Source organism: Syngnathoides biaculeatus, chromosome 17 (assembly GCF_019802595.1).
Source record: "Syngnathoides biaculeatus isolate LvHL_M chromosome 17, ASM1980259v1, whole genome shotgun sequence".
Classification (NCBI taxonomy): Eukaryota; Metazoa; Chordata; class Actinopteri; order Syngnathiformes; family Syngnathidae; genus Syngnathoides; species Syngnathoides biaculeatus.
This window is the reverse complement of record NC_084656.1, coordinates 21,118,714-21,131,029: the sequence shown is the minus strand read 5'-3', so window position 1 is coordinate 21,131,029 and position 12,316 is coordinate 21,118,714. Positions and strand designations below refer to the sequence as shown.

General features: G+C 45.1%; 1 protein-coding gene across 2 annotated transcripts in view; it reads left to right on the top strand.

Annotated features, from left to right (window-relative positions):
• Nucleotides 1–9,623, top strand: part of lamc3 (laminin, gamma 3) — an 89,262-nt gene extending 79,639 nt beyond the window's left edge. Inside the window, exons 20-29 of one of the 2 annotated variants that reach the window (XR_009792375.1) lie at nucleotides 1,779–1,855; nucleotides 1,942–2,076; nucleotides 3,261–3,423; nucleotides 3,618–3,764; nucleotides 3,847–3,949; nucleotides 4,880–5,082; nucleotides 5,174–5,314; nucleotides 5,384–5,483; nucleotides 6,656–7,013; nucleotides 7,206–9,623. Coding sequence is in view for 1 of the 2 variants with exons in the window: in XM_061802243.1 (XP_061658227.1) it covers nucleotides 1,779–1,855; nucleotides 1,942–2,076; nucleotides 3,261–3,423; nucleotides 3,618–3,764; nucleotides 3,847–3,949; nucleotides 4,880–5,082; nucleotides 5,174–5,314; nucleotides 5,384–5,483; nucleotides 6,656–6,918 (1,332 nt within the window). In the remaining variant the exon portion in view is untranslated. Of the gene's footprint in view, nucleotides 1–1,778; nucleotides 1,856–1,941; nucleotides 2,077–3,260; nucleotides 3,424–3,617; nucleotides 3,765–3,846; nucleotides 3,950–4,879; nucleotides 5,083–5,173; nucleotides 5,315–5,383; nucleotides 5,484–6,655 lie in introns of both variants that reach the window. The other variant, XM_061802243.1, reaches the window with a different exon arrangement.
• The last annotated feature ends 2,693 nt before the right edge of the window (nucleotides 9,624–12,316 follow it).

Below are 12,316 nucleotides of genomic sequence, written 5' to 3'. Positions count from 1 at the left end.
GTTTTGGAATCAGAACTCAAGGCTAATGGGTTTTTCAACTACCAAAAATGCTTGCTTGCATTTATGATGTGACAATTTCAAATTTTGGTACAGATTTTAACAAGGATCAAATGATTCGCCTTCGCGGGCCCAAATAAAATCACGCAGCCGGCCGGATCTTGCCCCCAGGCCTTTTGTTTGACACCGGTGGTTGAAGCGAAAACCCCGTTGACTCGCTCATGGAAATTAGCACAATGTTATTAATGACTATTTGTGAACCCTCGAACTGGATAACGTGTCAAATCCTCGCCGGGGCTGTGACATTTGTTTTCAAGAGGCATTAGACGGTGTCGTCATCGGCGAGTGCCTTTCTCCAGTCGCGGTGTCTGGTCCTTACTGTACGTGTTTGACGACCGTCTTGTAAGGCTCCGCCGGCGCCGCTGTGAAACAAGATTGCTTTCAACCTTATGGAGGCGAGCCACCTTTATAGAGCCACAAAATCCACCCCCGCCCCACCTCAAACCCCCCCCCCCTCCCAAAAAAAAGCAAACCTTCAAAGCAAATCTTTTCATTCCTCATCTGAGCGCCTCGTCTTCATCCTTCTCCGCCCCGTGAGAGGCAAACCAAGCAGGGAGAGGGGGAAAAAATGAAGGGTGTGAAAGGCAGAGAACGAAGGGATCAATTGTTGACTTTATTTTTTTCCCCCGACATGTTTTGCATGATCTCAAATAAAGAAGACCAAAAAAATAAAAACAAAAAAACTCCGGGGAGTTTTAATTTTTTTTTTTTTTTTTTTTACCCTCCCGTGTGCCCCCGCTTTGAACCGTGCGGGATTTTTTTCTGCAGATGCGTCTCGCTACCTGGCAGCCCACCGTTTTTCCCGCAGAGTCGTGACTGTTTTTTTTCTCAATAGTGCCAGAATTTGCAAAGTTATTTACCATTTTTTTTCAGTCAGGCCCGAGGTAAACATTTTTGACTTTTTTGGCGGGCCTACAAAAAAAAAAAAAATAGCTACATTCCGATTCCATTTTTTGTGGGCAGAGCGGATGAAGATTAGCCAAAGTAAAAAAAAAAAAAAAAAAAAAAGAGTGAAGCTCCAGGGAGAAGAGATGGCCAGGGTGGATGACTTCAAATACTTGGGGTGTGTCAGAAGAATTTAAGGTGGAGGTGGGAGTGCATCAGGGATCCGCGCTGAGTCCCTTCCTGTTTGCTGTAGTAATGGATAGTCTGGAACCCCCTTGGACCGCGATGTTTGCAGATGATATTGTGATCTGCGGTGAAAGCAGGGAACAGGCGGAGGAACAGTTAGAAAGATGGAAAGGAGAGGAATGAAGATTAGCCGAAGGAAAACTGAATATATGTGCGTGAACGAGGGGGGTGGAGGCGGAAGAGTGCAGCTCCAGGGACCAGAGATGGTGAGGGTGGACGACTTCATATACTTGGGGCGTGAGATGCGCTGGAGGTGCGTCAGAAGAATTTAAGGTGGAGGTGGGATCCGCGCTGAGCCCCTTCCTGTTTGCGGTAGCAGGAAAAGAAGACGAAGAGCGAGGCAGCAAAAGCCATAAAACACTTCTGCCGGTCCCGCATGTCAGACCTACGGGTGACGCTAAATCACAGGAAGTCCTCGTTTTTGTCGTCGCCGTAAAAGCCGGAACTGTAACTACTCAGCGGTGATCGGCGGCATCCCGTAAATATGTCGCGGTCGACGCGGGCGGTGTGAAATTTAGTAGGCCCGTCCATCCGGGAAGTCTCGGTTTTGAAGGCCCCCCTTTTTTATTTTTTTTTTTTTTGGTTTCTAGGTCATACCTTTTGCGCTTGAGTCCGGAGCAAATCAATGGAAGATGATGGTCAATGAGTCTCGAGTCCTAACGAAAAGGTGAGTACTTTCCCCGCTCAATCGCCCGCTCGTTCGATTCCTCCCATTACGCCGGAGAACCGCTCGCGGCTCCTCTGCCTTCGTAGCCATGGAGACGCCGCCGAGCGCGTCGGGGTCGCGGCCGGCGGGGCGCTCGCCGCTTCCGAGCGCGCCTTCGCCTCGCTGACGGAGCTGCTGGGCGACAACTCCACCGACGAGTACCTGGAGGACCTGACGCGAAGGTGAGCGGCGAGTCCGAGTCCGCGTCCGCCGACCCGAGCAGGCGACCCCTGAAAGGGGGGGAAACCGACCCCGCTGCAAGCACGAGTCGCAGAGAGAAATTTCGGCAATTTCTCTTTGTTTCTTTTTTCCCTCATTTATTGATTTTCATTTTCTGAGCCGCTTATCCTCACAAGGTAGTGCTGGAGCATATCCAGCTGTCAACGGGCAGGAGGCGGTGTACACCCTGTAATGGTCGCCAGCCAATCGCAGGGCACATTGAGACAAAATTGAGAAAAATCACTCCTAACACACCCCACAACGTCGGATAATTCCATCCATCCATTTTCTTAGTCGCTTATCCTCACAAGGGTCGGAGGGAGTGCTGGGGCCCATCTAACCCTAACCTTATTGAGACAAACAGCCGCACTCACAATCAGACCTTGGGGCAGTTTATCCATCCATCCATCCATCCATCCATTTTCTTTCCCACTTATCCTCACAAGGGTCGCGATAAGTACTGTGGCCCATCCCAGGTGTCAACGGGCAGGAGGCGGGGTACACCCTTAACTGGTCGCCAGCCGATCGCAGGGCACATTGAGACAAAATTGAGAAAAATCACTCCTAACACACCCCACAACGTCGGATAATTCCATCCATCCATTTTCTTAGTCGCTTATCCTCACAAAGGTCGCAGGGAGTGCTGGGGCCCATCCCAGCTGTCGACGGGCAGGACGCGGGGTACACCCTGAACTGGTTGCCTGCCTATCGCAGGCCTAATCCAACCCTAACCCTGACCTTATCGAGACAAACAGCCGCACTCACAATCACACCTTGGGGCAGTTTATCCATCCATCCATTTTCTTTCCCGCTTATCCTCACAAGGGTCGCGGGGACCACTGGGGCCCATCCCAGCTGTCGACGGGCAGGAGGCGGGGTCCACCCTGAACTGTTTGCCAGCCAATCGCAGGCCTAACCTAACCCTGACCCTATCGAGACACAGTCGCATCACACCTTGGGGCAATTTTTTTCCAAAAAATATCATATTTGTCATTTCGGGTCAGCGCAGTTTGAGCACCGTCGATAGTCGTTAAGAATTCAACCAAGAAAATCACTTTCACTAAGACAACCCAACCTTGAACGAAAATCCGAACGTGATTATGAAATGTGATCCAATTTTATAACATTGATTTATTTACTTTTTCAGAATGACACAAATGCAGCAGCAGCGGCAAAATCTGACGGCCTTGGCGAGCGAGATTGACGCCGACGACGAGGCGCGACGGGAGGACGCCGCCGGGTTGCGGCGCGCCCTCGGCAACGTCACGTCACAGCTAAGCGGCGCCAACGCCAGCGACCCGGTCGCCGAGGTAACGCCACCCGGTACCAAAAGGATTAGGCAAGACCCAGTTTAGAGTTTTGTTTCTCAGCGTAGACCCGGCAACACTCAGATCGACAACCTCAGTTCCAGTAATTCGTGTCCGTAGTTAGCTTTCGTTCGTTCTCCCCGGCGCTAAATCGACGCTCTTATCCTGCTGACCGCGCGCTCGTACTTCCCGTGCAGCGGGCCGACTCTCTGTTGAAAAAGACCCAAGAACTGGATCAACACATCCGGTCCAAAGACGACCTGATCGGCAAGATCACAAATGACACCCGCTCCCTGGCGCGGGCCGTCGGCGACAAGCAGGAAATGGTTAACAACGTCGAAGAGGTGAATAAATTCGCGGCTGTGTGATTTTGCTAGCATTAGCATGCTAATAATTGTTTGTTTTGCTTTTGTTTTTTTCATGCAGCTGCTAGCTCGCGCTAAGTGGGCCAAAGTGGTGGCCTTGGCTTCGGTGGTGGAAGGGAAAGGGACGGAGTCGGAACAAATCAGCCTGCACCGGGATCTGCAAAGTAAGATCGGCGCTTTCACGTCAAACTTAAACTCGTTCCGCGGCGATGAATTAGCATCTTTGTACACGTTTCACTTATTTCTGCCTAACAAATTAATATTTCGTGCCCACGTGATGTCATGGTCACAGTTTAGTTGTCAATGGGCATAAATTTGTATTTTTCCCACACATTTTTTTGTCAACAAATCCTGTGTTATGCTGTACCCGTTTCATGGCCACTAATTAATATTTCACACTTTTACACCTACCATAATTTAACCCAGCCTATAAGCCGTAACTTTTTTCACACGCTTTCAATCCTCCGGTTTATGCGGCCGTGGGGCTGATTTGTGCATTTTTTCTAACGGCCGCAAGGGGGCACTCGGGCGGAGAAGGTAAGAGTGAGACCGGTGGAATATATGTGCCGAGGAAGTGACTTTTACCGGTCCGGCCCTGTTAGCGCTGCGCTAGCGTGTTACTGCCGTGTCTCGGTGATTTTTACCGGTATGTCTTTTTTTAACCGCACTGTTAGCGCGGCTCTAGCGTTAGCGGGGTGCTAGCATTAGCTGGGTGAGGTTTATAACCAGGTGCACTCTGTAGGCCGGGAATTACAGTATTTGGTGGCAAATAGTACCCAAGTATTTTGAGACAACATTTTATGCATATTGTATGAGTATTTGCTGTACCACATTATTACTATTTTGTGCGCACAAATTAGTATTTTGTGCACACATTATACCTTTTTTATAGTTACTGTTCCTGTAGCCATAAATTAGCATAGTCTGCGCACATTATACTGTACCAATTTCATGGCCACAACTTTGTGGTTCCCGCACACATTATACAATTTGTATGTCGTGGCCACAATTTTCATTTCAAAATTCCCGTCATGTCTGGGGCGTCATGTAAAAAAAAAATATATATATCACAATCAAACCATTTTTTCACCTAGACATGGTGCGCGAGTGGCCCCGTCTGCAGGCCCAGACCAGAGCCGCCATGAAGAAGAAGAAGCCCCTGGAGGACAAAGTTCTGGCCGGCGTCACCAAAGTGGTCTCGGAGATCCGAGAGACGATCCAGCCCGCGCGGGAAAACGCCCTCTTAGCCAGAAACGCCTCGCGCGAAGCTGAGCGGACCGCCGACACCGTGGCCCGGGTACGCGCATTTCGGGATCGGCGCTCGGGGCGTCCAGTAAATCAGCGCCACGTTCCTGCATGTGAGTCGACTATGTGAACTACTACGCTAGGAATCGAAAGGCGTCCTGATGCAGGCCAAGCACACGAAGACGGCCTGCGCTCACCTCAGCTCCCACGTGGAATCCGCCTTGCAGAGTCTGGCCGCGCAGGCGACGCTAGCCGAAAGCGCCGTGTCCAGCGCGCCCGCCGAGGTACAATATAGTATTTGACGCAGCCGCCCCGCGCCCGCTCAAATACACGTACGCGCTTCCCTATTCCAGCCTGCGCCGGCGCTGGCCGACGTGAAGAAGGACGTGGAGGCGGCCAAGTCGCAGTTGGAGGCCTACTCCCGCACGCTAACCGAGCTCATCAGCAAAATGGGTAACTACTACATTTAAGCCTCCGCACAGACCAAATGATGTGGGGGGAAATTATATAACGCGTGTGCTAGCTGGGTGACGTCTTAGAACAAGGCCAAAAAGGTTTTCTGGAAATTCGATGATTTTTTTTTGCATCTTGGAAATATATCCCTTATAAGGCTTTTTTTAAAAATTGTATACCTATTTTTTTCCTAGTTTTAATCCTAATAATTTTTAGTAAGGATATAGGTTAGCTTTTTTTTTTATATATTCCAGCATTTTAAAATAATGACTTTTGTCAAAAATATAACTTTTATATAATATAATGTAATTTCTTTTCTCAAACATAATGCAATTTTATTGTCATAAAATTCAGACTTTTCCTGGAAAATATGGGTTTTTTTCTTGTCCCTCCATTTTCTTTGCCGCTTATCCTCACAAGGGTTGTGCCGTTTTCTCAGATATATGCAACAATATTTTCATAATATTCTTTTTTTTTTTATCTTCCGCATTTGTCGCTAGATTTTAGAGGTTTTGAGAGTAGATTTTAAATTTAGATTTTTCTCTCAAAAATATACATTTCCAATTGTGAAATTGCCATTTTTCTTGAAAACACATGATTCAAGTTACCTAATTTTCCTACTTTGATGTTGAACTTTTTAGGGGTTATAAAAAAATGTAAATAAAAATGTAGTCTCATAAAATTCAGAATTGTCTTAACCCATTCGTGGCCAGCGTCCCATTTTTGGGACATCGTGATCTTCACGCATTATATCCTTCAGTATATCAAAATATTTAAGCATTTTAATCTGAAGCCATAATTTGGTATCTAAGAAAACCCAAGTACCCTCTTGGGAACAACGTCCCATTTTTGGGACGAGATTAAATTAGTAAAGTTATCATATAACTTAACGATAAACGAAAAAGAAGTGTTATTTCCTTGATTGTGGCCTGTTAGGAGACTTTTTTTCTCAATAAGGCAAAAAAAATGCCACCCTGCCCATGAATGGGTTCAAAAAACGACCTTTTTTTTTTTTATTATTATGGAGACAGTATAAAAAAATTAAAAAATCTGCAAGAGATGATCAGGACTTTTTCTCCAAAATGTACAACTTCCTCGATTTTGGCCCCAAATGGCCGCCGCGTTCTCCCCGCATTTTTCCCCGCGAGGCCAACGTGTCCTCTCTCCGCCAGACGCCAACGTGCCCCTGGAGCGCTTCCACCGGGTCCTGAACGAGACGGCCCGGCGCCTGAGCGCGCTCCGCGGCAGCGTGGAGGGTCCCCTGCTGGGCGCCAAGATCGGAAGCCTGCGCTCGGCGGCCGAGGCCCAGCGGAACCGCCTGGCGCTGCTGGAACAGGACGTGCGGGAGATCGAACGGGAGCGGGACAGTCTCAGGGACATCGCCCTGCACTTGCCGCCGACCTGCCGGGAGGCCGGCGCCAAGACCCGCGGCTAAACCCGCGGAAAGTCTTCGTTACGCCGGTACCTTGACTCACGGGTGACCCGACCTGAGCCAAAATTTCAGTTCGAGTGAAAAAAGGAGCGATTAAGGTACGCTGGTCCCTCGTTTAATTTGTTCCTTTGTTCAAAACATTTGGATTTCGTATCATCTTTCCCCATTGACATGAATGAAAATGCCATCAATCCGTTCCAGCTCCCAAAAACAAACAAACAAAAAAAAAACATTCTGCAGTTTTATACTTACAGTCATACCCCAATTAAATACGGTTATCGTTCCTTCAGGTGGCACGGTGGTGCTCTGGACCGGGGTTCAAATCCCGGCCCCGCCCATCTGGAGTCTGCATGTTCTCCATGTGCCCTGCGATTGTCCTGCGACCAGTTCGGGGTGTGCCCCGCCTCCTGCCCGATGACAGCTGGTATTGGCGCCATAACTCCCACGACCCTCGTGAGGATAAGCGGCTGAGTAAATGCATGGATGGATCGCTCCTTCATCGCAGGGGTTAGGTTTCAGACCACCCCTGCAATAGGTGCAATCCATGAAGTAGCGACCTCAATTATGATTATATAACCCTAACCCAAACTCATGTCATCTTACTATCCAGGTGCTTATCCTCACAAGGGTTTGCCGTACTGCCGAAGCCTAATTTTTTTTTGCCGAAACTCTTTCCATACCCTCGGCTTGCTGTCGCCTGGAGCCAGACAGCTTCACGACAGCAAAAAAAAAAAAAGAGAGAGAGATTTCTTTGTGTTGTTTTTCCGCCCCCCCCCCCCCTCAACACAATTGTTGACTATTTTTTTTATTTTATTTTTTTTAAATGTTCTCCGTATGAATGCATCGAGTAAAACCATTTAGCGCCGCCCTCCCCGCTGCGCCACTCTTCTGGCTAAAAAGCTTTTCAAATGGGAGACATTTTCACGCCGACATTTTTCAAACCAGAAAAGAAACGAATGAAAAGGGAAGGGGAAAACAAGCTGCTTTCATCCTTGGCTTTGCTTTCGGCTCATAACATAAAAATATGTCAGAGATGATGTGGGGGGGGGGTGAGGGAAGCGCCCCTTTGAAATCGACTTATTGTGATTTTTGATTTCTAGCATATTTAATGCTCGCAAACGCAACAAAGCGCCTTTTATTTTGGTTTGTGCTGCAAAACATGCCACGTTGAAATTACGGCGCGCGACATTCTCTCGAAAACCCCATAAATCCGTTTTATGACAATTTGTGACATCAATGGAATCCGTCCTGTCAAAACTTGTTGCCTTATAGTACTGTATTTTTATGAAAAGTTGCATATACAGTACTGTGTGTACTGCAGATTACAAATCAATGTAACAACCGTCACAGTCATGTACTGCGTTCTTGATCCTCTGCGAAGAATTACACGAGTGCCACTTGAGTTGTGGGCAGGACACGCCCCGCTGCAATATGATTGGCCGCTGCATCCAGGCAGCTAAGTAAGCGAGAAGTATCAATTGGCACTTGTACTGCCCCCTGGTGGCCAAGAGACGCACACCAGGGTGAACAGCACAATGTGCGTCGGAAGTGTTGAATTCTTTCTACCGTAATTTCCGGCCTACGAGCCGCCACATGCTTTCAACCCTGCGGTTTATGTGGTGATACGGCTAATTTGTGCATTTTTTTTCTAGAGGCCGCAAGGGGGCACTCGGGCGGAAAAGGTGAGAATGAGACCGGTGGGAATATATGTGCCGAGAAAGTGACTTTTACCGGCCTTGTTAGCGCTGCGCTAGCGTTAGCGCTGTGCTAGCGTCTTGCTGCTGTGTTACTGGCGTGTCTCAGTGGTATTTACCGGTAAGTTTTATTTTAACCGGCCTTGTTAGCGTTAGCTTTAGCGCAGTGCTAGCATTAAACACCGTGTACCGTCTTTCTTTGTAAATATCTCATGTTTCAATGTGGGCACTTGCGGCCTTTACCCAGCTGCGGCGTATGTATGTACCAAATGGTATTTCCTTTACAAATGTATTGGGTGAGCCTTGTAACCAGGTGCACTCTATAGGCCGGGAATTGCGGTAATTCTGTTGGATTACACCACTACTGTCTGTGTTGGGTATACCGGTTTTCATATAAAATACCATTTTACACGTGACAACTTTTGGCTGTGTTGATGGAAGGCAGCTGGAACACATTAATGGCATTTCCATTCATTTCAATTGGGAAAGACGATTTGAATGTGAATGTTTTGAACGTGGTCTTGCAATGAATTAAACTCGCATGTCAGGTCATCACTGAACAACTTCTTAGTTAGAAATCCAATTTATATTTTTCTTGAATTTTTCATACTTTTTTACTTTTTTTTAATACTTTTAACTTGAAAATCGGCGACTTTTCCCTCAAACATATGCACTAGTACCTTGTTTTTCCCGTGGGTCGCATTCCAGAAATCCCCTCGATTCATCAAAATCAGCAAAGTAGTGACCATATATTTATTTCATTATTTATAAATACGCCGAAGCCGTGCGACCTTCCCCACGACTCTAAAACCTCTTCCTGTATGGGATCTTGATATCATTTTTTATTTTTAGAATTGTTTATCCTAAACATCATCTCAGCTACTATCCCAGTAATCACACAAATAAAAATGGATTTTGCATAATACGAATGCAAAATATGCCTGTGAGTTGCAGGTGTATGTATATATATATATATATATATATATATATATATATATATATAATATATATATATATATATATTTTTTTTTTTTTTGGTCCACTCGGTGCCCGCCATCCTCACGTTCTATACCGTAGTATCCGCGGCTTTAAAAGGCGGGGCTTGGCCTGGTGACTGATGTGGGAGTCGGCGAATTGCAAGTTTAGCGTTTTTTGGCTCAGGATCGCGTCTGGCTGTCAACTGGCTAACTGTTAGCATGTCTGTGCGACACGTGCTAGCTACGTGTTTATTTGTGTTACCGTTTGTTCAATAAAGTGACGGGCAAAATTAAATTTGCTTACGATGTTTATTATTTGATGGGGTACAATTTAAGCACGAGCAAGACGGGTGAGGACGACAGATGGCAAAAGATGACTGGATGACTTTTTACGTGAAAAGTATGCAATCTTTTTAACTTGAAAAAATGCACCTTTTTACCTTGAAAGTACAATTTTTAATTTTAAAACGACATAACTTTTTTTTCCATCTAAAAAAAAACATTTTTTTTTCTGAAAACACAAGTATCCTTGCCAGATAACCACCTTTTTTATCCCCAAAGAACAAAGTTTATTTTGAAAATATCCCAACTTCTTTGCTTGAAAATGTTTTCTCTCGAAAAAAAAATATTGACATAGAATATAATCTAATAATATATATAATATAATATAATAAAAATATATTAAATATACTCATCTAATAATTACAATTATTTAATAATAACAAAACAAACAAAAAATTAAATAATTACATTAAAAAATTACTTCATAGATTAAAAATAAAAATAGTTTCTTGAAAATTTGGGGGAAAAATTACCTTTAAAATATTACATGAAATATTCTCTTTGTCCCCAAAAAATAATATTTAAAAGGCTCCAAAATCCAAGTTTTATCTTTAAAAAAATATACAAATTCACAACTTTATTGTAATAATATAAATACAATAATTTTAATATTAAATAAATATCCTCATCAAATGTGTATGATTTCTTTTCTTAAAAATAGAGCAATTATTATAAAAAATATACTTTTTCCTCTCTTTATACAGTGCATAAATGGACTTGACATTTGAAAAACACTTAAAAGTTAAAACGTGATTTAAAATCCGTGGCCGCGCCGTTCATAAATGTAGCGCGGTGACTAAGCGACTCGGTCGTCATCTCGCCTCGTGAGCGATTTCCCTGAATGTTTGAAACGCAATTAATGGTGACACCTTGCAAAAAAAAAAAAGAAAAATAAAAGCGATGACCTCAGCAGGCCATTCAAGAGCAGAGCCTGCTGAGTCAGAGCAATAACGGATGCGGCCCGAGTCACGGCGGACTCGTCAATCACGACAGCAGCTGAGCAGAAGCGAGGCCGCGATCAAAATGGCCCACAAATGCTAATGAGGGCTAGCCTAGCTACTAAAAACACCTGAAAGACAGAAAACACAAATGTGCCGTGACCGCTGTCGCATATTTTTCCTCCAACTATTTATGGTTAACGTTAATGTTATAAGATCATTTTCCACTTAAAATCTTTCATGGTCATAGCTTTTTTTGTTTTTAACATTTACATTAGACGTTGTGATGCTAACAAGCAATGGGAAACACGCAGGCTAACAATTAGCATACATGTTGCGGCATTAATATTCCTTGATAAACTTTTACTTGCACTGTACAACACTGTACTGTACACATTTTAGTAAGTTGTGTTCTATTTCTGTACTCTGTGTTTTGAGTTTTTCTCTTTTTTTAAAAACAATTTTGAGTAGTATACTTTTAATCAAAGTAATAAAGTACATTGTGTGTATGTGCTATATAAATAAAGCTATGTTGCCTTAAAACAATTGATATCTAAACACAAAAGGTGCAACAACACATGTTGACTGGGAATCTAACAATATGCACAATACTCATCTATTCTTTATCCTCTGTGAAGAACAACTAGTACAGTAATCCCTCATTTTTTGCAGTTAATTGTTACCAGACCCACCCGCGAAAAGTGAAAAAACGGGAAGTAGAGGTCAAATTTATTTATTGATTTATTTATTTATTGCTTCATTGGTCCATGTCAGGCAGCACAGTGGGTGAGCTGGTGAAGTATTGGCCTCACAGTTCTGAGGACCCTAGTTCGATCCCCGCCTATGTGGAATTTGCACGTTCTCCGCATGCCTGCGTGGCGTTTCCTCCCACATCCCCAAAACATGCAACATTAATTGGACACTCTAAATTGCCCCTAGGTGTGATTGTGAGTGCGGCTGTTTGTCTCTATGTGCCCTGCGATTGGCTGGGGACCAGTTCAGAGTGTACCCCGCCTCCTGCCCGTTGACAGCTGGGATAGGGTCCAGCACTCCCCGCGACCCTTGTGAGGATAAGCGGCAAAATAAAATGGATGGGTGGATGGCCCATGTCGTCACGCCGGGGATGCTGCATTAGTACGTAGTGATCTGGCTTTTCTTTTTTTTGGGGGGCGGGGGGTCTTGAAATCCGCGATGCGCCGAATCCACAATAAGTGATCCGCAAAGTAGAGAGGGATTACTGTCTTACAGAGTCTCCAGTTCGGTATAACATGTCCGTCTTATACTGCCCCCAGGTGGCCGAGGTGCACACAACAGAATGGGCGATCCAATTTGCGGTGAAGAAGAATGTGGGACAAAAAAACGGTTTCTCCGAAGACCCCAGATATTAAAAAAAAGAATAATAAAGTTTGGGGTCATCAATCCTAATTATGCTTATTAGCCTAGCATAGCA